Source organism: Aspergillus aculeatinus (genome assembly GCF_003184765.1).
Source record: "Aspergillus aculeatinus CBS 121060 unplaced genomic scaffold BO66scaffold_37, whole genome shotgun sequence".
NCBI classification, from domain to species: Eukaryota; Fungi; Ascomycota; class Eurotiomycetes; order Eurotiales; family Aspergillaceae; genus Aspergillus; species Aspergillus aculeatinus.
Genome location: NW_020291506.1, coordinates 91,609 through 112,861, shown reverse-complemented (window position 1 = coordinate 112,861; position 21,253 = coordinate 91,609). Strand labels below are relative to the sequence as shown.

Genomic DNA, 21,253 nt, shown 5'->3' with positions numbered 1-21,253 from the left:
GTCAATTCTGAAAATGCAAGCCAGCCCTCGGATTGGTTCCGGGCCGAATCATCTTGTCGCCCCGGGCAAGCGCAGACTCCAAGCATGCGAGAGATGCGCCAAACGGAAACAGAAGGTGAGACCCAGCGCGTGGTTAGGACATTGCCAACAAGAGGATCTAACGAACCCCAGTGTGATCGACTGCTACCGGCTTGTACCGGCTGTCGAGAGGCGAACGCAGAATGCGAGTCGCGGCAGTTGTTAATCAGCCGCACGGCAGAAGAAGCCAGTGGCATCTCCCACGCTGCCATGTCCAAGTAAGAAGCAAAGCACACGCTCATGATAATGTTCCTGTGTAACCGTTGCCTAGCTATGTGGGGACTTTGAAGAGAAAGGCGCAAGAGCTTCACAGTAATGGTCGCAGCCAGCGTGCTTGCCTACGTGCCGCGGCACCGGTTCCTGCGCCACCTGGGTCGACTTCAAGGACTCACGATGTCAGCGCAGAAAGCTCTACTGAATCTCCAGTGACCAACCCTACTCCTGCGACCCAGCAGTCGGTGCAAGCAACCATGGGAGATATTGACTTCCTCTCCCGGAACGCCATGGCCGAGCCACGCAACGAGACGCATGGATTCCCTCCGCAGCTGGGCATGGGAAGCATGGTCCGAGCGGCGCTCGAGATTCCAGGAGGAAATCCATCCCAGTCTGTAGGCTTGAGTGCAAGGCAATGCGCTCTACCAGCTGTGGGTGCGGCCAGCAGAATCACCAAGGAAGTCGCCGAATCATGCCTTCGAAACTTGCTCCAAGGGAGCCAGAGCATTTATCTACCTCTCGATGAACCCACCCTGAAACAGTGTGTGGCAACGACCTTTAGTGGCGAGGTTCAATGCCAGAGCGGAGGCAGCAGCTCCGCGGAGTTCCACCTCCGAAACTTCCGAGCCTGCATGGCCGTCGCCCTGGGCATGCTGCTGTCCGGAGATCACGACTCCAGGGTTTTCGCCAATGACTTACACAGCCTGGCTATGGAGCATCTTCCTGCCGTTCTGCAGAGTATTGACGGTCTGAAAGTGGTCGAATGTCTGCTGTTGCTTATTCACTTCTCCATCCTGAGCCCCCGGGGAGGCTCCACCTGGCATTTAGTTGGGCTTGCCATGAAGAAGTGCATCGCATTGAAGCTTCACAAAGAGCCACAGCCGGAGATAAATCTGAGTGAAGCAGAGGTACTCCAAAGGAAACGGGTATTTTGGAGTCTCTACGTAGTTGATCGGTGGGTACACTCCGTTCTATTGCTGTGAGAAACAGCGTCTGATCATGCTACAGGGCTGTCAGCGGCGTCATGGATCGACCATTCAGTATCGAGGATGAGGACATCGCTATCAAGGTAGGCCTATCTGCCAGGTTGTCAGAGATGGCACTAAAGTTTCGCATGTTCCAAAGGCAGCCGAGTCAGCGGGAGGTGATAAGCAACATCACGTTCTCATGCACGCTAGACTCATGTCAAGCATCCGCACACTAGGCCCCCAGTCTGCTTCCTTCCATCATCACAACCTGCGTCACTGGCGAGACGTAGCTCTCCACGATAAGGGTCCATCGTCACTAGATGCAGACCCTACTGCACAGCTCACGTGCCGGGGGTTTGTGCAGATCTCCAAAGTTGCAGGAATAGCGCCACCTCCTCGTAGGACTAGAGTTCGAAGTGGCCAGGGGTTTGAGGAGGATGTTGCGAATAGCTGCCGGCAGTATATCGACCAAGAGTTCAATAACTTCCAACAAGGATGCTTCACGGGGTCGTTCTTGGATGGGTACGATCTGTTCGCCGCAGGGGTGCTCCTCGTCTGTCAGCCAAATTCTCCTTTGGGTGGAGATACAAGCTTCATTGGCAAATGCACTGCTTTGCTAACGTTGATCGGGGAGAGATTTACGTGTTTCAGAACGATGTGCAGGCTGCTGTGGGATCTATCTGGTGTAGCCCTACATGGAGGAAACAAATTGGTGAGTTCGTGGCAGGTCTGTGGTGTGACAAACACTAATCTGCATGTGCGCAGACAATTGAAGAGCTCCCGGAAGACTTGCCAGACGGACTGTACCATCTGGTCGACCGGTTCCTGCAGAGAATGAAGCAAAGCACCCAAGAACTGATCTCGGAAATTCCCCGACGGGAGATTTCCGACTCGCAATTTGCTCGTTCAGCCGGATGATGTATACATATACCCCAGCAATAAACGATGATAGTTTCTGCACTAACATATCCTCTGACTACCCACGAGTTGCAATCTTATTCCAACGAAGCACAGTCAACATGGCACCCAGCATCGCTGAATCCTCATCACCAGGCGGTACTTCCACTGCCCAGAAGCCCACCGTTTACGTCCTCGACACCTTCCCCCCCAAAGCCATCGAACACGCCCACACCCTTTTCCACCTCATCCAGCCCAGTGACCCCGAGTTTCAGCACTGGCGGGAAAATGCCCGAGCCCTGCTGATCCGAGGCTCGTACGTAACCGCCGCCGACATCGCCAGCTGCCCCAACCTGGTCGCCATCGGCAAGCACGGGGTGGGGATCGACAAGATCGACCAGGCCGCGTGCCAGGCCCGCGGCATCCGCATCCTAAACACCCCCGGCGCCAACGCGCGCGACGTCGCCGAGCTGGTCGTGACGCTGGCCCTGGCCGTGGCGCGGGGGATCCGCTCCATCACGACGCGGCAGATGGCCAAGCCCGTCCCGAAGGAAACGTGCAACGGGCTCACGCTGCACGGCAAGACGATCGGTATCATCGGGATGGGCAACATCGGGCGCACGGTGGCGGAGATCTTCCACGGGGGGTTCAACGCTCGCATCGTCGCGTATGATGCCTACATGCCCGCCACCGGGGTCTGGGAGCATTTGCCCCATGTGCGCGCCCAAAGTGTCGAGGAGGTGATCACGCAGGCGGATGTGCTGTCGCTACATGTGCCGTTAACGGAGGAGACGCGCGGGATGCTGTCCTATGCGGAGATCAAGCGCATGAAGCCGGATGCCATCCTCATCAATGCGGCGCGGGGGGGTATTGTCGATGAGGCAGGGCTCGAGCGGGCTATGTCCGAAGGCCATCTCTGGGGTGCCGGACTGGACTGCCACGAGCAGGAGCCTCCCAGTCGGGAGAAGTATGGGGCGCTCTGGGAGAATCTGAATGTCATCAGCACGCCGCATATCGGGGCGGCCACTTCAAGAGCGCAGCTGGCGAGTGCGACTGCTGCGGTGGATAATTTGCATGCGTACTTGTCCAAATTATAATCTGGATAAGCAGGTTCTTTTCAAGTCGGTCTGTTAGAGGTTTAGTTGGTTTTCCTTCGTTGTCAAATCGTCTCTCGGCGTCAAGGTGTGTCCAGTCATGCATAGTGATTTCATTACTTGCGCGACATTATTTCCAAAACGACCCGTGTTGCAATTAAGCTTTAAAAAGAATGCAGAGATTTCTCAGTGCTTCTGCTCCACCTCTAGGTAGTCCCTGCTTCAGAGCTAATTAGAATCCACAGAACGTGCCTCAGAGAGAACATGTGGATGTGCCTATTCAGTTGGATCGCTTGGAGAAAATAAACCGCACCACCAATGGGTGAACAAAGGCTCGCTGGTCGGCATTGCCCAATTTACCAACCCAGACTACTTCGAGGTGCTGTGAGTGGTGAAGCTGAACCTGGCCATCGGGTGCCCGTGGTCCGCCCGACATCGTACCAGAGCCCCTTGATCGACCTCGACGTTGTGCCGGTAGTGCGTCGCCGTCGAGTCCTTGGAACCCTCATTTGTCGAATTAGGGCTTAGCGAAGCCGTAGTAAGTCCACCGGCGTGATCGGCCTCAACGCTAAGCAATCCTGCCAAAGCGCTAACACTTCAGGCCACGGCCAGTCTGCGCCGATCCGAATCATCTAGTGAAGCCGTCTGGCTCGCCACTCCGTCGTGAACTGTTCTGCAACCAAAATGCAGCTTCTCGAGACGAGATCTTCTCCACCGTCACCGGCCAATCGAACAGAAATCGCCCCGAAATCTCCAAGTCCCACCATGTGAGGCCAGCAGTTTCTTCTGAATCATTGTTCTCTTTCTTGTTGCCAATCCTCCGCAACACCCCCTGTCACAGATACAGACAGGGATTCCTGAATATCCCTGCGCATCCCCACCGACATCATTCCTAACGCATCATACGGGAGAGACAGCACTGGCCAATGGACATGGCTCGTCTACGAGTCTACCGGATATTTTCGACGCTGCAGCCAGCAGTCCGACAGGAATCTGCATCTATGTCCCCGGAGAGACGAGCGGGAATTGGGTTCGTGGAATGTGAGGGCGATCATGCCGACATGTTGAATCCGCAGTTTGTGGAGGGGTTTGAGGCGAGGTTGAGGCGTGTGTTGGAGGAGAGGGGGTTGTAGGTGCTTGGTCTCCTCCCACTGCCCTTTCGCCATTGAGTGAGAAGATCTGTTGACGTCTTTGTTTCGGGAGGTTTGGTCTTTGGTGGGTGATGTGATGTTATTTCCTATCCGTGAAGTGGCGATCCTACCAAGTTTATCGTTCCCATGACCAAGGAAACTCTCATTTTAGCTGTTATTCATGTCTTCTACCGCGGTTCTTATACAATTCATTGATAGTTTCGATTCGATACCTCCGCTATTAAATTTTTGAGTACAACAAATGCCTAGCTAAGGGTTCAAGGCTTTGATTCGAATGAATTTGCTATTTTGATAACAACCCCAACAGTAACTTATCTTTGTGTGTACTTCGATGGCCATGCGTGGAATGACAATTGGTTGATGCTATTCCCGGAATATGTACCTTTCACACTCCAGGACTGTCTATGCATTGACCTCGATCTTTCCCGGTTATCCTCCCTCCTCCACCACCCCAGCGCCACCGACTTCCGGACCTCTCGGTCCTCAACAGGACAGGATCCACTGCTATTGGGACGGCCACTGAACCAGCGTAGTGGCATTGCCTGTCAATGTCAACGCCAGTACCGCCGATCGCTCGTTGTTAAGCGCCAGCTCGTAGGATCCCGGATAAATGACGCGGTTGCCCTGCGCGTCGGTGCGGGCGAGACTATCCAGCGACACAGGGACTGACAAGCGCTTTGACACCTGCGGTACCAGTGGTCCGATGCGGTCGAACCCAACGAGCCATTTGTTCGGGTACGGCCGGGGACCCGCAGTGGTGTTGGCGAAGACCATGGCCGTGTAGTCGGAGACCACCTCGCCGGTGTTGGTGACCTCGACGGTGAAGTTCAAGATGGGAAGCTGCTCAGCGAGGTTGTACCCAACATGAGGCCGGGCGAGGAGGGCGCCAATGTCAAAGGAGCCTTCTTGTTCTTGCGCGGGCCCGGCGAGGGCTGTCTCAAAGGTCGTGTAGAACAACCCATGCCCGAAGGCGTAGACCGGCTCGCCCGTGTACCACATGTAGGTTTGGCCAGGGTTGTCGCCGCGGGGCCGCAGGCTCGTGTCCGTGGCCGGGAACTGCAGAGCGTACTCTGCAGGGTACTGCGTCGTGGTCAGTCGACCCGCCGGGGCTCGCTGGCCGGTGAGGACGTCCCACAGCGCCTGGCCGCCGGCCTGGCCGGGGTATCCGCCCCAAAGCAGGGCCCCGACCTTCTCACTGGCTTTCAGTGAGGACGAGTCTACTTGGCCGGCGCCCATCTGCAGCACCACCAGCGGCTTGCCGAGATCCCCGAGCCGGTGAATCAACTCGAGCTGATTTCCAGGCCAGGCGATGCTCTCGCGGTCCAGCTCCTCGGCTTCCAGGGTGTTGTCGATCCCGCCGGCGAAGATGATGATATCGGACCTCTCTGCAGCGGCGAGCGCGGCGGCAAAGCCAGTAGTATCGTTGGACGTGATGTTGGTCCCGAAGGCATAGTTGACCTCCAGCCCGGAAGCCTGCATCGCAGCGAGGGGGCTGGTGAGGTAGGGTGCGACGCCGTGGTAGTTACCCTGCATTTGCTCCGTGGCATTCGCCCACGGTCCTATTAGGGCCACCCGCTGCACGCTCTTGGAGAGCGGCAGAACGCCATCGTTCTTGAGGAGAACGACCCCGGCCACCGCCGCCTCGTACGCCACATTCCAGCCGTCGGTCCGGACAACATCCGCCCAGCTCAGATCGCGATACGGCGCGTCCGGTCCGTCAAAGTAGCCCGCGCTGACAAGATTCGAGTAGAACCGGGTTACCGCCCGCTCCAGCTCGCCCCGGGACAATTGACCCTCTATCAGGGATTCATTGAGAGTGGTTAGGTACGAGATCCCGCAATCGATATCCGTGCCGGCGCGCAAGGACATGGCCGAGGCGCTCGACAGATTGGCCGCGTACCTGTGCGGATTAAAGACATTGTACACCGCGTCACAATCGGACGACATGAACCCATCTTCGATGAAGCCCCACGAGTCGCGGACGAGGGTCTGGAGAAGGAAGGTGTTGGCGGAGCTGGGCACCCCGTTGACGGCATTGTAGGACGGCATCACGCTGCGGACTTGCGCGTCCCTGACCGCGACCACAAACTGCGGGGTGAAGTACTCGGCGAGATCCTGTTGGGTGATGTTCAGATCGTTGCCGAAGCGCGACCGCTGGTGCCAGTTCTCAAGGTCGTAGCCGGCGTAGTGCTTGGCGGTGGCGATAATCTTAGGATGCGTCGCGTTGCCCTGGAGCCCGGTGATGTACTCGTAGGCGTACGCCGAGCACAGGCAATTCGCGTCCTCCCCGGGGGTCTCTTGGCCACGGCCCCAGACCGGGTGTCGGAAGGCGTTGATATTGGGCGAGTACGCGTTTAACCCGTACCGGCCTGCATTATTGAAGGCGCGCCCTTGGGTCGCGATGATCTGGGCAATCTGGTGGATTAGAGTGCGATTGAGGGCCGCCATGGTCAGGATGGGGGATGGGAAGGAGGTGGACCAGCTGTATGGCCCCAAATCGGTGAAGTTGGCGAGATACAGGCCGTGCAGTGCTTCATTCCAAATCTGATAAGGGGGAAGTCCCAGGCGAGGGGTGGCAGGGATGCGGTTTCCCGTGCTACTGATGAGCTCTTCAAGAGTCATCATGGATGTCAGGGCAGCCGCTCGATCATGGGCGTTGGCAGTGCGGTCACAGACCAGACTCTCGCGCAGGGGGCCATTGGAGCAGTCTGGGAACGAGAAGTCGACCAGATCGGTGCTCAAGGGAGACAGGTCCGGATGGGCGACGATACTGTAATCGACATAACTTGTATTGACCTGCGCGAAGACCGGCGTGAGCGACACGAGGGTGACGAGCAGTATTATGACAACCATGACAGATATTGACGGATGGCTGAGGCTCCTCTTTCTGCTCTAGGGTTCAGACTTCACGTCTGATCCATTGAATATATACGTGCCTCCCTTGCTGGGTCGAGCCAACTTTTAATGGCTCATATACTGCGGGAACCCGAGTATTGTCATCACATTCGGCAGTCGCCCGGTCGATCCCCCACCTGCCCATTCCTTTCAGCCTGAATGAGGGGCTCCATGAATGGGGTCTCGATGAGGGTCGTGCAGACCTGTGGGATGGGAGTCAAGGGGTTGAGAGGCAATTGTTCATAACGTCACTTTGCACAACGGCAAACTCGGGCTTTTTCGGGACAACCCCCACGGATAGCTACTTTCTGGACTAGCCCTCGCTCAGACCATAGGAGATGCGTAACGGCATGAGAGGGCTCTGAATACATGGTATATAGAGCTACGCAAGGAACCCACATCGGAACGGGGTTGAAATCAAGCCCGAGACCCTAGTGCTGATGTAACGCAGCGTAGCTAGGTGCGAATAAACGTCCATTCTCGCCCCACTGACTGGTTATTTAGCCTGAATGCGTGATATTCTGGACGTCTGCTCGTCTCGAACTATTTTCAGCTTGATCCGGGCTGCATGAGGTTAGCCGCCACGAGTATCAAAACCCTTCCATACTAACAGAACTCATACAGCATTATGCCACTGTGCAATAGATACCTACCCTGAGCGATAAGTATCATGACCATCCTGACACAGATGGCTCAACGGCAGGAAATAACTATCCTAGACTGTCGATTGTTATCCAGGGCATGACGTGATACTCAATCTCAACCTGATAGACCAAATGCTCTAAGAGAATTCAAACATTCCTGACGGCGGCCCAGGGCCTTGGTGCCTGAGGTGCCAGCTCACCGCCTACCGGCTGCCTTAGCTAGTTCTCCGATAGTCTCGTGTAGAGGAATCAACAAGCCTTCTCCACCTCTCAGAGGCGTCATCAATTCCTACAATCATAATCTCAATGCCCAAGCAGAACAAGCAGGACTGCGTGTCAATTCCCGTGCCAAGATCCACCGAAGATCCGACATACTCTTATCTTATCGAATCTCTAGTCTACCACTGTATGAAAGTATTTCTTCACTAACATTCGGAATGTACACAGCTTTATCCTCTATACTTGAGGTATAATGGCCTCCTTCATCTTCAACGTAGTGGTTTAAAGTTGTCTGAGTAAGATCCTCGCTGACAATGCACACTCTCGAGAAAGGGAAATATAAAATATGTAATAAATCTTGGCAGATGAGAACTACCGAATATTATTACCCCAAGATGAATTAGTTCTGATTGAATTCGATTCAAGATCATCGCTCCAGTTGAAAATACTCATTATTCGGAGAGTTGGGATTGTTGGGTGTGGCTTGCTATAGACCAAGGAATGGGACAAAAATAGGAAGATGGGTAGGGAAACGTTCTGGAATGACCAAAACAAAAAGGTCGTGCCCGGGATCGAACCGGGATTACAGGAATCAGAATCCTGGGTGCTAACCATTACACTACACAACCGGAGGTGTTGAAGATTCTCTGCTTTTAGATGATTATACTAAGCACATGAGATAAAGGCAAAATCTGGATGTCAATCTCTTCTTCAAGCCCGTCAAGAACGACTCAACCGACAGACCCCTTTCGCCCCCGAGGTTTGCACTTGTGATAATGTAAACACTTGCCGAGGCCGACTTCACTTAAGACATTTTGCTTCCTATTGCCCTGCACGGCCCTATGCTATGCCCGACTTGCTGCTTTCAACATGCAGCAGGCCACCACCCATTCGACGAACATGTGCTCACTCCGTGGAGAGCTCCAGTCTTGGCGTCTCTTTCGGTGCTAGCCAGTGCTAGCTAGGGGTTTGTGTCGCAGCTGCAACGCCAACTGTCGGAGGTAAACAACCTTAACCCTGGCGGACCGTCCGGAATGCCCTCCACATCGGCATTTATTCCTCTCCGAACCCTACCCTCATCCTTGGCAACCCGAAATAGCCAGAGCTCCCTAGCTCAAGCTGAGGAGTCCCACCGGCGGACCACGCCTGTCTTCCGACGGACTGTGTCTCCCGTGGTGGAAGGGTCTTTGTCTCTGTGCTCAGTCTCAGACACCCCATCAACCCCTGCAAGAGGATTGGCTGTCATGCCTCAAACCAGTGGCCTGGCGCCAGAAGCACCTTTTTAATAGCTCATCCGGTGTCAAGCTGCGACGTGCCAAGTCTTGGCAACGGTAATGGGGTCTGCAACCGCCCAATGCGACACGGAGGGGTGGATTGACAGGGAGGTAGACCACCAGTATAAATTCGGCTCAAGACTGCTGCATGAACTTCGACAGCACAACACCATCTCTCGCAACCTGCATCGCACGTCAATCATCATGCGCACCACCATCTCCGCCGTTCTGGCTGCTCTCTTGCTGGGCCAGGTCGACGCCGCCGGCGTCACCGGCAAGGCCTTTGGCTTTGCCTCGGGCACCACCGGTGGCGGCAGCGCGGCCGCTGCCACGCCTTCCAGTCTTGCTCAGTAGTGCTCCCCTCCTGTTCATCCCAAGCAGAAAAACTAATGATGATGGCAGACTCAAAGAGTGGATCACCGACGATGTGGCGCGCACCATCATGATCGACCGCGAATGGGACTTCACCGGCACCGAGGGCACGACCACCGGCAAATGCTGCAGCACCAAGACGACCACCTGCCCCGGCGGCACCTCCAAGGGCCAGGCCTGGATCCAGGACCACTGCGACGACGGCACCTGGATCAGCTGCACCTACGACAATGCCGCCAAGTCCCCGCTGGACGTGGGCAGCAACAAGAGCATTGTCGGGGTGGGCAGCAAGGGCGTGCTGAAGGGCAAGGGCTTGCGCGTGCGCGGGGGCAACTCCAACGTGATCATCCAGAACATCCACATCACCGACCTCAACCCCGAGTACGTCTGGGGTGGGGATGCCCTCACCCTCGACGGGGCGGATCAGGTCTGGATTGACCATAACAAGGTACAGTACCTCCCGACCCTACTCCCTCGCCCTCGAACGATGATCATGATCCCCATGCTAAGCGCTGCAGTTCTCCCTCATCGGCCGCCAGATGATCGTCAGCGGCTGGAACAAGGCGGGCCACGTCACCATCTCGAACAACGAGTTCGACGGCAAGACCAGCTGGTCGGCGGGCTGCAACGGCAAGCACTACTGGACGCTGCTGCTGCTGGGCGCCGAGGACTACTACACCTTCGCGGGCAACTGGCTGCACGACGTCTCCGGCCGGGCGCCGCACATGGGCACCGACTACGACGCCTCCACCATCTACTTCCACGGCGTCAACAACTACTTCCAGAACGTCGGCGGCCACGCCTTCGACGTCGACACCAACACCCGCCTGCTGCTCGAGGGCAACTACTTCGACGCCGTCACCACCCCCATGACCCCGGACTCGCTGACCAAGGGCGGCCAGCTGTACACCACCTCCACCGTCGCCGCCGCCAGCGGCTGCACCAGCCAGCTCGGCTATATCTGTGAATGGAACCGCGCCAGTGGCTCCGGCAGCTGGCCCGATCGCACCGACGCCACCGTCTTGACCGAGTTTGCCAAGTTCAAGCAGTACCTCATCGGCCATGTGGGCGTTGCCGAGGTGCCCGCCAATGTGACTGCTCACGCGGGTGTGGGGAGATTGTAAGAGGGGAGTGGTCTAGTCACTACCTAGTAGCCAAAAACCCGAACACGCTTACCAGCGTACTGTACACTAGTCCTAAATGCATCTAATACAATTGCGTGCTTTTGTCTGCTCGATGTTCACGAATTCCACCATCTGTTTCCATCGAATTCATCTAAACGGGGAAGTGGGCTGACGTTGTGACGGAATTCACTTACTGGGAGGGTTGTATGAGGCCTGCGGGACATTACCGGTGTCTGAACCCTAACCTACTCGATACACCAGATACAAACGTACTATACATCCATTCACTATACAAGATTCAGCCCTATACAATCTATAATCTATAATCCAAGCCACCGACCACTCTACTCCAACTTGCTGAAGCCCATCGCCTCCCACTTGGCCCGCACCCGCTCCTTCAACTCGGCGGGATACGAGTTCTCGAAATCGGCCGCCTGCCAGTCCGCCCCCGTCGTGTACTCCGACGGCATCAGGGCGTCGGAGACGACCTTGCCGCCCTGCACGGGGGAGCCGGTGCCGTGGCCCATGTAAGGAATCAGAGGGAAGCCGCGCACATCCTCGAAGAAGGTCTCATCGGCATTGGGGCGGCAGCGTGTCGAAAAAGCCCACATAACATCCTTGCCGTTGTAGACGTCGATGTCCTCGCCGACGAGCACCAGCCGATGGATCGTGTAGCCGGCCTTGTGGTTGAAGACGACGTCGCCGACCTGCTTCTGGAACTCCTTGGCGGTGACCTTGCTCTCGCGCAGCTTGGCCGTGTCGATCTTCAGCGCCACCCAGGTGACCTGGGACTCGAAGGGGGAGAAGGCGTCGGTGACGGGCAGGCCGGCCTGCTGGCAGACCTTGCGGATCTCGGCAGCGGCCAGGGCGCCGATCATGGTGTGGGTCTCGTCGGTGAGGCGGCCGCAGGCGGACATGGGCAGGATGGGGTTGGAGCGGTAGGTAATCTTGTCGACCTTATACACGGGCCACTGGTGGGTGTCGCCGGGGAAGACGTAGCCGTGCATCTCGCCGAAGGGGCCCTCGTCGGCGCGCTCGCTGATGGACAGCGTGCCCTCGAAGACGATCTCCGCGTTCGCGGGGACATAGAGGTTGTTGGTGTCGCACTTGACGAGCTCCAGGGAACGGCCGGTCATCGCGCCCACGTACCCGGCCTCGCTGACCCCGTCCGGGATCGGCATCGACGAGGCCATGATCGCCGCCGGCGGCACGCCGAACGCCAGCGCCCACGGCACGTCCTTGCCCTCCTTCTTCCACATCTGGTGGATTTGCCAGATGTGCTGCGGCTCGATCACCAGCCCCACCAGGTGGTTGCGGTCGTGCACCATGGCGCGCGCGATGGACCAGTTGGTCCACTGTCCGTCCGGGGACTGCACGATGTGCATGCCGTAGGTCTGGATGTACTTGCCGCCGTCGGCCTGGTGGATCATGGGGACGGGCAGCTGGGTGAGGTCGATCTCGTCGCCGACGAGCGAGTGCTCCTTGACGGGGCCGGTGGGGACGACGGTGGGCTCGATGGGAGCCAGCTCGCTGGCCGAGAGCATCTTATCGAGGATCTCCTTCATGCTGGCGGTGGGGGGGAGGGCGAGGTGGCGGGCCAGGCGGCCGTAGCGGTCCTTGCTCGACTTGCGGAGGGAGCCCGGGGCGCCCAGGATGCGGAAGAGCCCGTCCTTGCCCATGCCCTTCAAGTTGTTGAACAGCGGCGCCTTGTCGTCGGTTTCGCAGACGAGACGCGTGATGGCGGCGGCTTCGAGGTGGGGGTCCACCTCGGTGTTGATCTCGACCAGATCGCCGTCGGCCTTGAGGGCCTCGACGAAGGCGCGGAAGGAATGGTCCACAGAGAATTGGGAGGCCATTGTTGTGTGTTCGTGAGGTGGCAGTGTATTGTCGTTGATCTTAGAGATGGTGATGCAAGTGGTAGTGAGATGGGTTGTGATGATGAGAAAGCCGTGGACTCGAGGCGCGTCGTTCCTTATATAACAGGCTGGATCCAATCTGCCACTGTGAGCTCCGACAACACGCGATTCCAGAAGGCTCATTGCCCCATTGTTGAAACAGGTTGGCGGGTCGGGTTGCGGACGCTCGGGGGTTCGGACTGGATTCTAGAAGGATAAGGTAGCTTCAAATGGGAGTCAATTAGGGATAGAGCTGATGGTATGCTCGGGAGGATCGGCATAGGGCGGGTCTGGTGGAGTCTTTGACAGACAGAGTGTGAATATCTGCAGACATGGTATCGTCCCGCATGTGATGAGTGCAGGGCTAGTTTGCGTGGTAGTTTAGATAGGGAGCAGTGCAAGCATTAGCCACTGTTTTCTCCTCAGCTTCTATCGGCATTCCATCATTCGGGATTGTTCCAACGGCTGTCTCGGCCGGGTCTCGGCACTCGGCGGCTCGGAGTCTCGGGATTGCCTCGTGGCCATCTTCTGCAGCAGCTTTAAAGCATAAGCACAATTTGTACAAGAGACATATGCAAAGCTTGTTTCGCCATGAGCTATGATAGTCTAGGTCTTCTCATGTCACGGCATCTGCTATGTACAGTTCGATAGAGCCATCTGAGGGCTTTTACAAAGTAAAAACTCGGCAATGCTGCGTAGGGACTTGCTGTAGATTGTATCTGAATGCTGGATAGTCATATATACATTGGAAAATCCCCACGGAGGCTTTCACCCGTCAAACCCAGGGACAGCCTCACTCTCACCAATCAAACAACCTCCGTGGATTCTCCACCATCAGCAAGTGCCACTCCTCCTCCGACAACCACGACCGCAGACTTTGCAACCACGCCAAGTCATCCACCTCCAGATACGGCGTCGGCTTGAGGGCTTCCTCGGGCGTACGAACCTTCATATGGGGCGTATGGGGCCTATTGACCATCAGCTCCATCTCTTCCACCCAACAATCACCATAACTCAAGATTCTCCGTCCCCGAACAAGGGTAGAAGTACATACCAATCACTCCCCCAGACCAACTGCCGCGGATTCGCCTCGAAATACGCCCTCACCAACGGCTCCACATCCTCATACCCGCCACCCAGACTACTCACCCGGTACGGCGCACTCAGCTTGACAAACAACCGGCCCTGCCGCACCAGCTCCATGATCGCCTGGAACCCGGGTTGCCGGGTGATATCCCCCTCGTGCTGCGCCGGCAGCATGCTCGCGCACTTCAGCAGGCCAAAATGATCCGTGACCAGCCGGATCGTGTCTGGCAGATGTCCCTCGGCCAGCCAGGCGCTCAGCTCCGGCCAGAACTCCGTGTGCGGGTGCGTGAACGCCATGATCCAGTGCGGCTGGCCGTGGGCGTCCAGCGCCTGCGCGTGCGCCTGCAGCGCCACCTTCTGGCGCTCGAGGCTGTGGAACGCCTCGTACTTGTATAGGTTTACGCGGATGCCCCGCACGCCGGCGTCGTGCATGCGCTGCAGCTCGTCGGTGGTGATGGTTGCTGGGTCGATGACCGCGATTGCTTTGGTGGTGGTCTGGTCGCTGGCTTTGTTGAGCTCCGCCGTGAAGCCCGTCAGCGAGGTGCAGTCGTCGCCGTAGGAGAGGCCATGGGTGAGCACGGAGTGGGTGATCCCCAGGCGTCGCTTGAAGGCGAGGAAGTCGGCGATGGTCGCGGGGTAGGGGGTCAGGTGGCGGTTCGGGGCGTATGGGTATTGCGAGGCTGTTGTTGCTCTATATTCAGTGGAATTCTGTGGGTTTGGGGTTAAGGGGGCAGTGGCTTACGGTCGAAGATGTGGTGGTGCGTGTCCCAGCAGCCATGCGGGAAGAGGTCGGGAATGGTCATGTTGAGGCGAGGTTGGAGCTGTTCACGAAGGTAGAATGAATAGACATCTATGTCAGGTAAGAAGGGAACTCTGTTTGTCTACTTGGACACTATTGATAAGCAGTGCGGTTGCGGTGATAATGGGTGAGAAGAGCAGTATCGGAGTGCTCCACCTCGGGTGGCTCCGCGATCGGCATCGTCGAGTCGGCGGCACAAGATATAGATATACACAGATGGAATACTGGAGCAAGGCGCTACAACAGACTCAAGCGTACAAAATGACTTCAAAGAAACAAGTGAGCCCGTGGCAGTCGATAGTGGCAGGGGGTGCGGCCGGCGGGTTTGAAAGTCTTCTCACGGTATGCATCCATACACCCAACCACAATCCCAACCCTACACCCACATTCACTGACCACGGTTTACGTGAACCTCAATAGTATCCAACAGAGTACCTCAAGACCAGCCAACAACTACAGACCAAAAAGACCAACCCGCTGCACCTGCTGCTCAGCACCATCCGCCAGCATGGCCTCGGCCACCTCTACACCGGCAGCATGGCCTTCTGCGTCTCGAACGCCTCCAAGTCCGGCGTGCGATTCTTCGCCTTCGACACCGCGCGCAAGTATATGCCCGTCGACGCGCAGGGCAAGGTGAGCTCTTTCGGCAATCTCGGCGCCGGCATGATCGCTGGAGTTGCCGAGAGTGTCGCCGTCGTCACGCCGGGCGAGACCCTCAAGACCAAGATCATCGACGACCGCGCTGGAGCGAAGCAATACCGATCGGCCATCCATGCCATCCGCACCATCGCGGCGACCGAGGGCGTCGCGGGGCTCTATCGCGGCGTCGTCCCCGTGACGATGAAGCAGTCGGCGAACGCGATGGTGCGGTTCACCAGCTACAATTTCCTGCTGGGCCAGTTCCGCGCCTGGCAGCTGCCCTCGTCGCTGAGCACGGCTGGGGCGGGGGCGTTGGCCGGCGTGGTGACGGTGTACATGACGATGCCGTTCGATGCGATCAAGACGCGCTTGCAGGCGATTGGGGGGTTGGAACGCTACAAGGGGACGCTCGACTGCGTGCAGTCGGTCATCCGTCAGGAGGGCATCACCTCGCTGTGGCGGGGGACGACGCCTCGTCTGGCTCGGTTGAGTGTAGGTTCTTTCCCCGGTTACCATGTGGTTGTCGAGTGTGGTAGTAACGCAGACAGATCTCCGGTGCGGTGAGTTTCACCATCTATGAAAAGGTCATCGAGCAAACGGTTAAGTGGAAGAGCGTGGAGGTCCAGCCAGCAAGGAACCAAGTAATCTGAAACTGAAGTAGAAACTGCTTTGACTATAGAGGTCATGATGCTGAGGGCTTAGGGCAATACAGACTCATCTTGTCAGCCTCGAAAGAACTATCGGGAAACTTACAACTCGTACTGGAAGTGGAGCTCCAATACCAGTAATTTACCAGGAAGAGGTGGTAGTATCATGCGGAGCACTCCGGGGTCTGTATCAAAATTACAGTACAGCACATCTCTTTACCTAACCCTGCCTCGCGCAGTCGTTTTGACTCTGAATAATAGCATTAAACACAGAACGATCTAATTACTAGTGTACTGTGAGGGAGATAGAAGTACTCGGATGATGTCTGGTCTTTTCTTTCTACTTTCTAATGAACCTAAAAAAGGTGTCATGGGCGACAGCGACATGAGAGGATGATTCCCTCCCCCGTGTACTGCGGGGTTGATCCGAGAGATAGTAGAACAGTAGAACAGTAGAACAGTAGAACAGTAGAATAGAAGAACAGTACATGTTCATCATTACACTGTGCATTATGGTGCGAGACTCGGTGACTCCGAGTTCAACAAGCCTTAACACTTGATTGAAATCTACGAGCCAGTGCCAAGGATCCATCCATCATCGATGGGGATGGTCTTGAAGTCTAGAATGCGACAGTATCGGCTGCCGGCATATGCCTTGTTCGCCGTGGATGGGGCAATTGGGGTGTCTATCCTTACTCCCGGTCAATCCGGTATTCAATGAGTATTATTTCTCCTAGGACTTGGTGCCCATGAACTTCGCGGTGGAAGGTGTCTGAGCTTTGGGCCATTGATAACGTAGCGTGCGCAACACCGAGAGGCAAATTACTTGACCGCTTTAATGCTGAGCAGATACATACGGGATGGACCGTGAAGCTGGTGCAGCACATTCTTGCACACCCCCCCTCCCCTTCGAAGTCGGGTGGTGCCACTGGAATGGCAGATTTGATTGTGGACAGTACACGGCTTATGCATTCGACCATTACGATTCAGAGATGATACAAATATCAATCTGCGCTGAACCTTTTTATATAAAGGCTTCTTGCTTATTTACTATCACCTAACAATGTATCCAGCCAGCGTGAGGCTACCATGGAAAATATAGTCAACGTCGAAGTTCACTACTGTTGAGGACTCAACTCAGAAGTATCAGCGAGTGCGATTTTGAGTTGCATGATCGATGCAGATATCAACAACAACCATAACGGATCATACCATGGGCCCATTCAGTCCACACGAACAATAGCCTGCTCGCTTACCGCACCCTCGAATTAGAAAGGCTGTATTGAATCCAAGCTTTTGCATCCGACATCGATTGGCTGAAATACTCCACAAGAGAATTAGCTCAAGAATATGTGGTGGCGAATCAGCAGGTTCCGTTCAATTCTGACCAGTCCTTACCAGCCGCGCCCAGAATCCCTACCCCGGAATGCTCCAGGTCACGAAATGCCCGCTCGGAGAGCTCCTATGTCCTATTTCCCCAGTTTTCACACACAGCTGGGTGTGGGGATTTCGGTGAGCATTCACGTGTATGGTGAGATTGCCAAGACTGGAGGTCTGGGGTAGTCCTCTAGTCCTCCCTGCCATCACTTATAGCCTGGCAGGACGCGAATGATCTTCTCTATCAGAACAACAATTTCTCTGAACCTGAATTCATTCTCCCCAGCCTCATCGTCTATCATCTCCTGCTTTTCATCATCTTACTTATCTGTGTTTCCATGGGCGCCACCGGTGGAGGCATCTCCAAGGATGCCCTAAAACAAGTTCCCAAACCAGCCCGAGCAGCATTCATCTGGCTGGTTGCCATTTGGGCCTCCTACTGTGGTAGCCTTCACGGCTTCAACTCTTCCAACATCTCCGGCGTGATGGGAATGAGTAGCTTCAAGCATGAGTACGGCTGGGACTCGCTTTCTTCGGGGACAGTCACCAACTACAAGGGCTGGGTCACCTCCTCAATGCTGCTGGTGAGTCGCCTCGAGTGGCCTTCGTGTCCTTTCCATCTCCCAATAGAGCACATAGAGAGCCCAGGGGCATCTCCCTGATCAACTGACCTATTTACAGGGCCAAACCGCAGGCATCCTCCTCTCCGGTCCAATCATGGAACGTCGTGGCCGCAAACCGGTGATTTTGTTGGCTGCGATCACATACACCATCGGTGCGCTGCTCATGGCGGTCAACTTCGGTTCTCTGGCCGAACTCATGGTAGGCCGCACCATCTCTGGCCTGGGGTCCGGGATTGCCTACTCAGCAGGCCCCGTGTACATCTCCGAAGTGGCGCCCACTGAGCTCCGTGGCATGATGTCCACCTTCTACAACGCAGGGATTATGTCCGGCGTGGCCGGGGCCTATTGGATCAACTACGCCGTAACGATGGTCATCCCCGCGGGATCTGAATGGCAATGGCGCATCCCAATGATCCTGCAGCTCATCCCATCGACCATCCTGTTGGCGGGCTACCCCTTCTGTCCCGAAAGCCCCCGGTTCCTCATGATGCGCGGCCAGGTCGCCGCCGCACGCCGCAACCTCGTCCGCCTGCGTGGCGGACTCGACGAGCGCGACCCCTATTTCGCCCGCGAGTACGCCGAGCTACGCAACAAAGTCGACCACAGCGAGGACGCTCCCACCACCGGCCAGTCACCCTGGAAGTCCATCCAGCAGTCCTGCCGGCAGTTCGCCTCCGACCCGACCTTCCGCAAGGTCCTGGTGCTGGTCCTCTTTGTTCAGACCTTCTTCATCATGTCCGGCGGAAACAGCATCACCTACTACGCCCCGACTATCCTGGCCTCGATTGGCTTCAACTCCTCGAAAGTCCTCCTCTTCACCGCAGTGTATGGCACCATCAAGTTCCTGTCTGTATTTCTATACGCCTTCTTCCTCACCGAGCGCTTCGGCCGCCGGCCCCTCCTCCTCGCCGGCTCCACCATCAACCTCGTCTGCCTGATCTACATCGCCGCCTACCTGGGCAAAGCCGACCTCTCGGCCACAGACAGCAGCCCCAGCGCAGCAGCCATCATCGCCGTCGTCGCCCTGTGTGTCTTCGCCGTCGGCTACGGCTTTGGCTGGGCCCCCGCGTTCTCCCTGACTGCCTCAGAGATCTGCCCGACCAGCATGCGCGGTACCGTCATTACTCTGGCATTTACCTACCAGAACCTATTGAACTTCGGCATCACTCGCGGTTTCCCGAATATGACCGTCGCCATGCACCCGTGGGGTCCGTTCGCGCTGTTCGCTGCCTGCACCTTTTGCGGTACCATCTGGGTCTTCTTCGCCTTCCCGGAGTGCAAGGGTCGCAGTATGGAGAGTACGGGGGCGTTGATGGCGCTGCCCTGGTACAAGGTCGGGTTTGAGCCCGTTCCCGTGCAGCAGGAGTTGGCGGGACTGCGGGAGGAGGCAGGGGGGAAGGATTTGGAGAAGGATGCTTATTCAGAGCATGAAGAGACGGTGGCTGGAGGGGGGGTGGGCAGGTAGGTGTGGGGGAAAGGGGTGTCTGTGAGGGACTTTGGTCCTTTAGGTGACACTAGAAGACGTTTTGCGGAGGGGGTTTGAGCGGTGGGGGTTCTGTTTGTATATAGGTTGTTGAGAAATGTGGAAGTTGGGTGAAAATGTATACAAGTCTATGTTAAGACATGCTTGACGGTTATAAAGGGGCTGTCAGTTAAGTTCATATCGGTCCCTCCGCGTTACCTGCGGCTTTGTCCTCCAGCCTTGACAAACATTCTCAGCTCACTGTTACTGTTACAGTACCACTATTGACTATTCGCTGCATCTATTATTGACTTGTCACTGTTAACCAAGCCATAATAAGAGCCTATCGTAAAACCTTACCCACGGCCATACTGGACTTGAGTTTGCGAAGGGGTAGATTTTTGCCTGTTCACCTCATACGCAATATTGTAGTTTTGGGAAGATATTCAGTCCTATACCAATCTATCTCGGGCAGTTTCTCTCAAAATACTCATCGCGGTCATCCTGACTTCAAAACCGCGTACAAGAAGGAACACCAAGGGCAGGATCAAGGATCATCTCTTCTCTCGGAAACCCAACCACATGACCGCACTCGTTACGCGTTAGAGGTTCTTTTGAAGTGCAGTCAGCGAAGATCTCAAACAGGCCGTCTCCAGCGAGATTGAATTACTACCTACTAGGCGGGATATCTGGGGGGGACTCAGCAGAGAGAAGGGCATCTCAGGAGAGAGACTTCCTAGGTATAGGGAACTGTGTCAGGTGTGAGTGAGTTGACTGAGTGAAAACCTTGCTTCTGGGGTTGAGGCAGGAGTCTTATAGCTCGTAGCTTGCTTGATCCTCGGTATATTTTGCATGGGAGAACATAAGTCTCTCTTCCGTGATCAGCCCACTATCTCAGCCCATGTAAATTCAAGATCAACGGCGTGCTGGACGGCGGACTTGCCGACCCCATTTCTAGCGCAAGGCAATAGTTGGGTCCAGTGTGGCCTTTCGTTATCCAATGAGCAGAGATGTGACGTACTCCCTAGTCAAGTACATTTAATCACTTTACACTCCAAGCCCTTTGGTATTATTCAGAGCTTCGGCTTTTATGGATGCCAGGTTCGTGATGTGCGAGTCAGGTCTTGGCGAACTGGATCTCATGCTCTTTTCCATTACTCAGGCACATGGACCCTGTAAAGAGTACTGTACCCACCTGGACTACGTACCACGTACCCATTCTGAAAGGAATCAATCTTATCAGATAACAAGGGTGGGTCTCTCTCCCCCACCCAAAAACTGCATGTAGAAATATCGCCGGCCACCTGTATGTCCGCGCTTGATCACTGATCATCTCAGTGTATGCCAAGGACCCTTGAAAAGGTGGAGACATGCAGCCCTGGATGGCATTGGACCCTGACTATAGTATCTGTTACACAACTGGAGGCCATCCATTTAGTGTAGAAAGGGCAGACTACGAATTCAAGGCCTGGCGCCCCGTCGTGCTCGTCTCCCCATTCGGACGAGTCAAGGATTTAATCGTACCCTTCAGAGGCGATCATGTGTGTGGTGACATGATCGTTTTATTTTCTTAGTGCCATGTCTAACACAGGTGATTGTTCCTTCACCTTGAACTACATGGTGATGGGAAGCGTGAAGAATCTGAGATTCGAGGCAGGCTAGCTTATCGGAAGACTAACTAAACTCGGTGGCCGGGGCGGTGATATGCCCAGCCAATGAGAGGCCGGACACTCCGTCACATGACAAGGCCTAGTACAATCCATGATTCACTGCATGGGCATGATGTTGGCACTACC

The 21,253-nt window shown here is 55.9% G+C and overlaps 8 protein-coding genes and 1 non-coding gene across 9 annotated transcripts; 5 read left to right on the top strand and 4 right to left on the bottom strand.

Moving 5' to 3' along the window:
- Positions 1 to 13: 13 nt before the first annotated feature.
- Positions 14 to 2,406, top strand: BO66DRAFT_472933 (uncharacterized protein; the record flags this gene model as incomplete). The annotated part of the gene is made up of 6 exons (XM_025653001.1): positions 14 to 115; positions 172 to 296; positions 350 to 1,246; positions 1,300 to 1,360; positions 1,417 to 1,971; positions 2,025 to 2,406. 6 exons carry the CDS (start codon positions 14 to 16, stop codon positions 2,175 to 2,177), a joined length of 1,893 nt encoding a protein of 630 aa, XP_025501905.1. The 3' UTR covers positions 2,178 to 2,406.
- On the top strand, positions 2,279 to 3,377 carry BO66DRAFT_455837 (D-3-phosphoglycerate dehydrogenase; the record flags this gene model as incomplete). The annotated part of the gene is made up of 1 exon (XM_025652110.1): positions 2,279 to 3,377. One exon carries the CDS (start codon positions 2,279 to 2,281, stop codon positions 3,251 to 3,253), a length of 975 nt encoding a protein of 324 aa, XP_025501904.1. The 3' UTR covers positions 3,254 to 3,377.
- A 1,528-nt stretch (positions 3,378 to 4,905) lies between these two features.
- On the bottom strand, positions 4,906 to 7,254 carry BO66DRAFT_455836 (beta-xylosidase; the record flags this gene model as incomplete). Its single annotated transcript, XM_025652109.1, has 1 exon — positions 4,906 to 7,254. One exon carries the CDS (start codon positions 7,252 to 7,254, stop codon positions 4,906 to 4,908), a length of 2,349 nt encoding a protein of 782 aa, XP_025501903.1.
- A 1,462-nt stretch (positions 7,255 to 8,716) lies between these two features.
- BO66DRAFT_t224 lies at positions 8,717 to 8,788 on the bottom strand. The gene has a single exon. It is a non-coding gene; the product is annotated as a tRNA-Gln (tRNA).
- An 827-nt stretch (positions 8,789 to 9,615) lies between these two features.
- On the top strand, positions 9,616 to 10,999 carry BO66DRAFT_393307 (polysaccharide lyase family 1 protein). The gene is made up of 3 exons (XM_025647729.1): positions 9,616 to 9,783; positions 9,836 to 10,253; positions 10,324 to 10,999. Exons 1-3 carry the CDS (start codon positions 9,638 to 9,640, stop codon positions 10,927 to 10,929), a joined length of 1,170 nt encoding a protein of 389 aa, XP_025501902.1. The 5' UTR covers positions 9,616 to 9,637; the 3' UTR covers positions 10,930 to 10,999.
- Positions 11,000 to 11,273: 274 nt separating this feature from the next.
- On the bottom strand, positions 11,274 to 12,785 carry BO66DRAFT_327669 (UbiD family decarboxylase; the record flags this gene model as incomplete). The annotated part of the gene is made up of 1 exon (XM_025643963.1): positions 11,274 to 12,785. One exon carries the CDS (start codon positions 12,783 to 12,785, stop codon positions 11,274 to 11,276), a length of 1,512 nt encoding a protein of 503 aa, XP_025501901.1.
- An 838-nt stretch (positions 12,786 to 13,623) lies between these two features.
- BO66DRAFT_327468 (amidohydrolase 2) lies at positions 13,624 to 14,713 on the bottom strand (the record flags this gene model as incomplete). The annotated part of the gene is made up of 3 exons (XM_025643950.1): positions 13,624 to 13,792; positions 13,879 to 14,590; positions 14,653 to 14,713. The coding sequence occupies 3 exons, from the start codon at positions 14,711 to 14,713 to the stop codon at positions 13,624 to 13,626; spliced, it is 942 nt and encodes a 313-aa protein (XP_025501900.1).
- Positions 14,714 to 14,970: 257 nt separating this feature from the next.
- On the top strand, positions 14,971 to 15,912 carry BO66DRAFT_327652 (putative mitochondrial solute carrier; the record flags this gene model as incomplete). The annotated part of the gene is made up of 2 exons (XM_025643962.1): positions 14,971 to 15,051; positions 15,130 to 15,912. The coding sequence occupies 2 exons, from the start codon at positions 14,971 to 14,973 to the stop codon at positions 15,910 to 15,912; spliced, it is 864 nt and encodes a 287-aa protein (XP_025501899.1).
- Positions 15,913 to 17,710: 1,798 nt separating this feature from the next.
- On the top strand, positions 17,711 to 19,460 carry BO66DRAFT_327535 (sugar porter family MFS transporter; the record flags this gene model as incomplete). Its single annotated transcript, XM_025643955.1, has 2 exons — positions 17,711 to 17,956; positions 18,054 to 19,460. 2 exons carry the CDS (start codon positions 17,711 to 17,713, stop codon positions 19,458 to 19,460), a joined length of 1,653 nt encoding a protein of 550 aa, XP_025501898.1.
- Between the last annotated feature and the right edge of the window lie 1,793 nt (positions 19,461 to 21,253).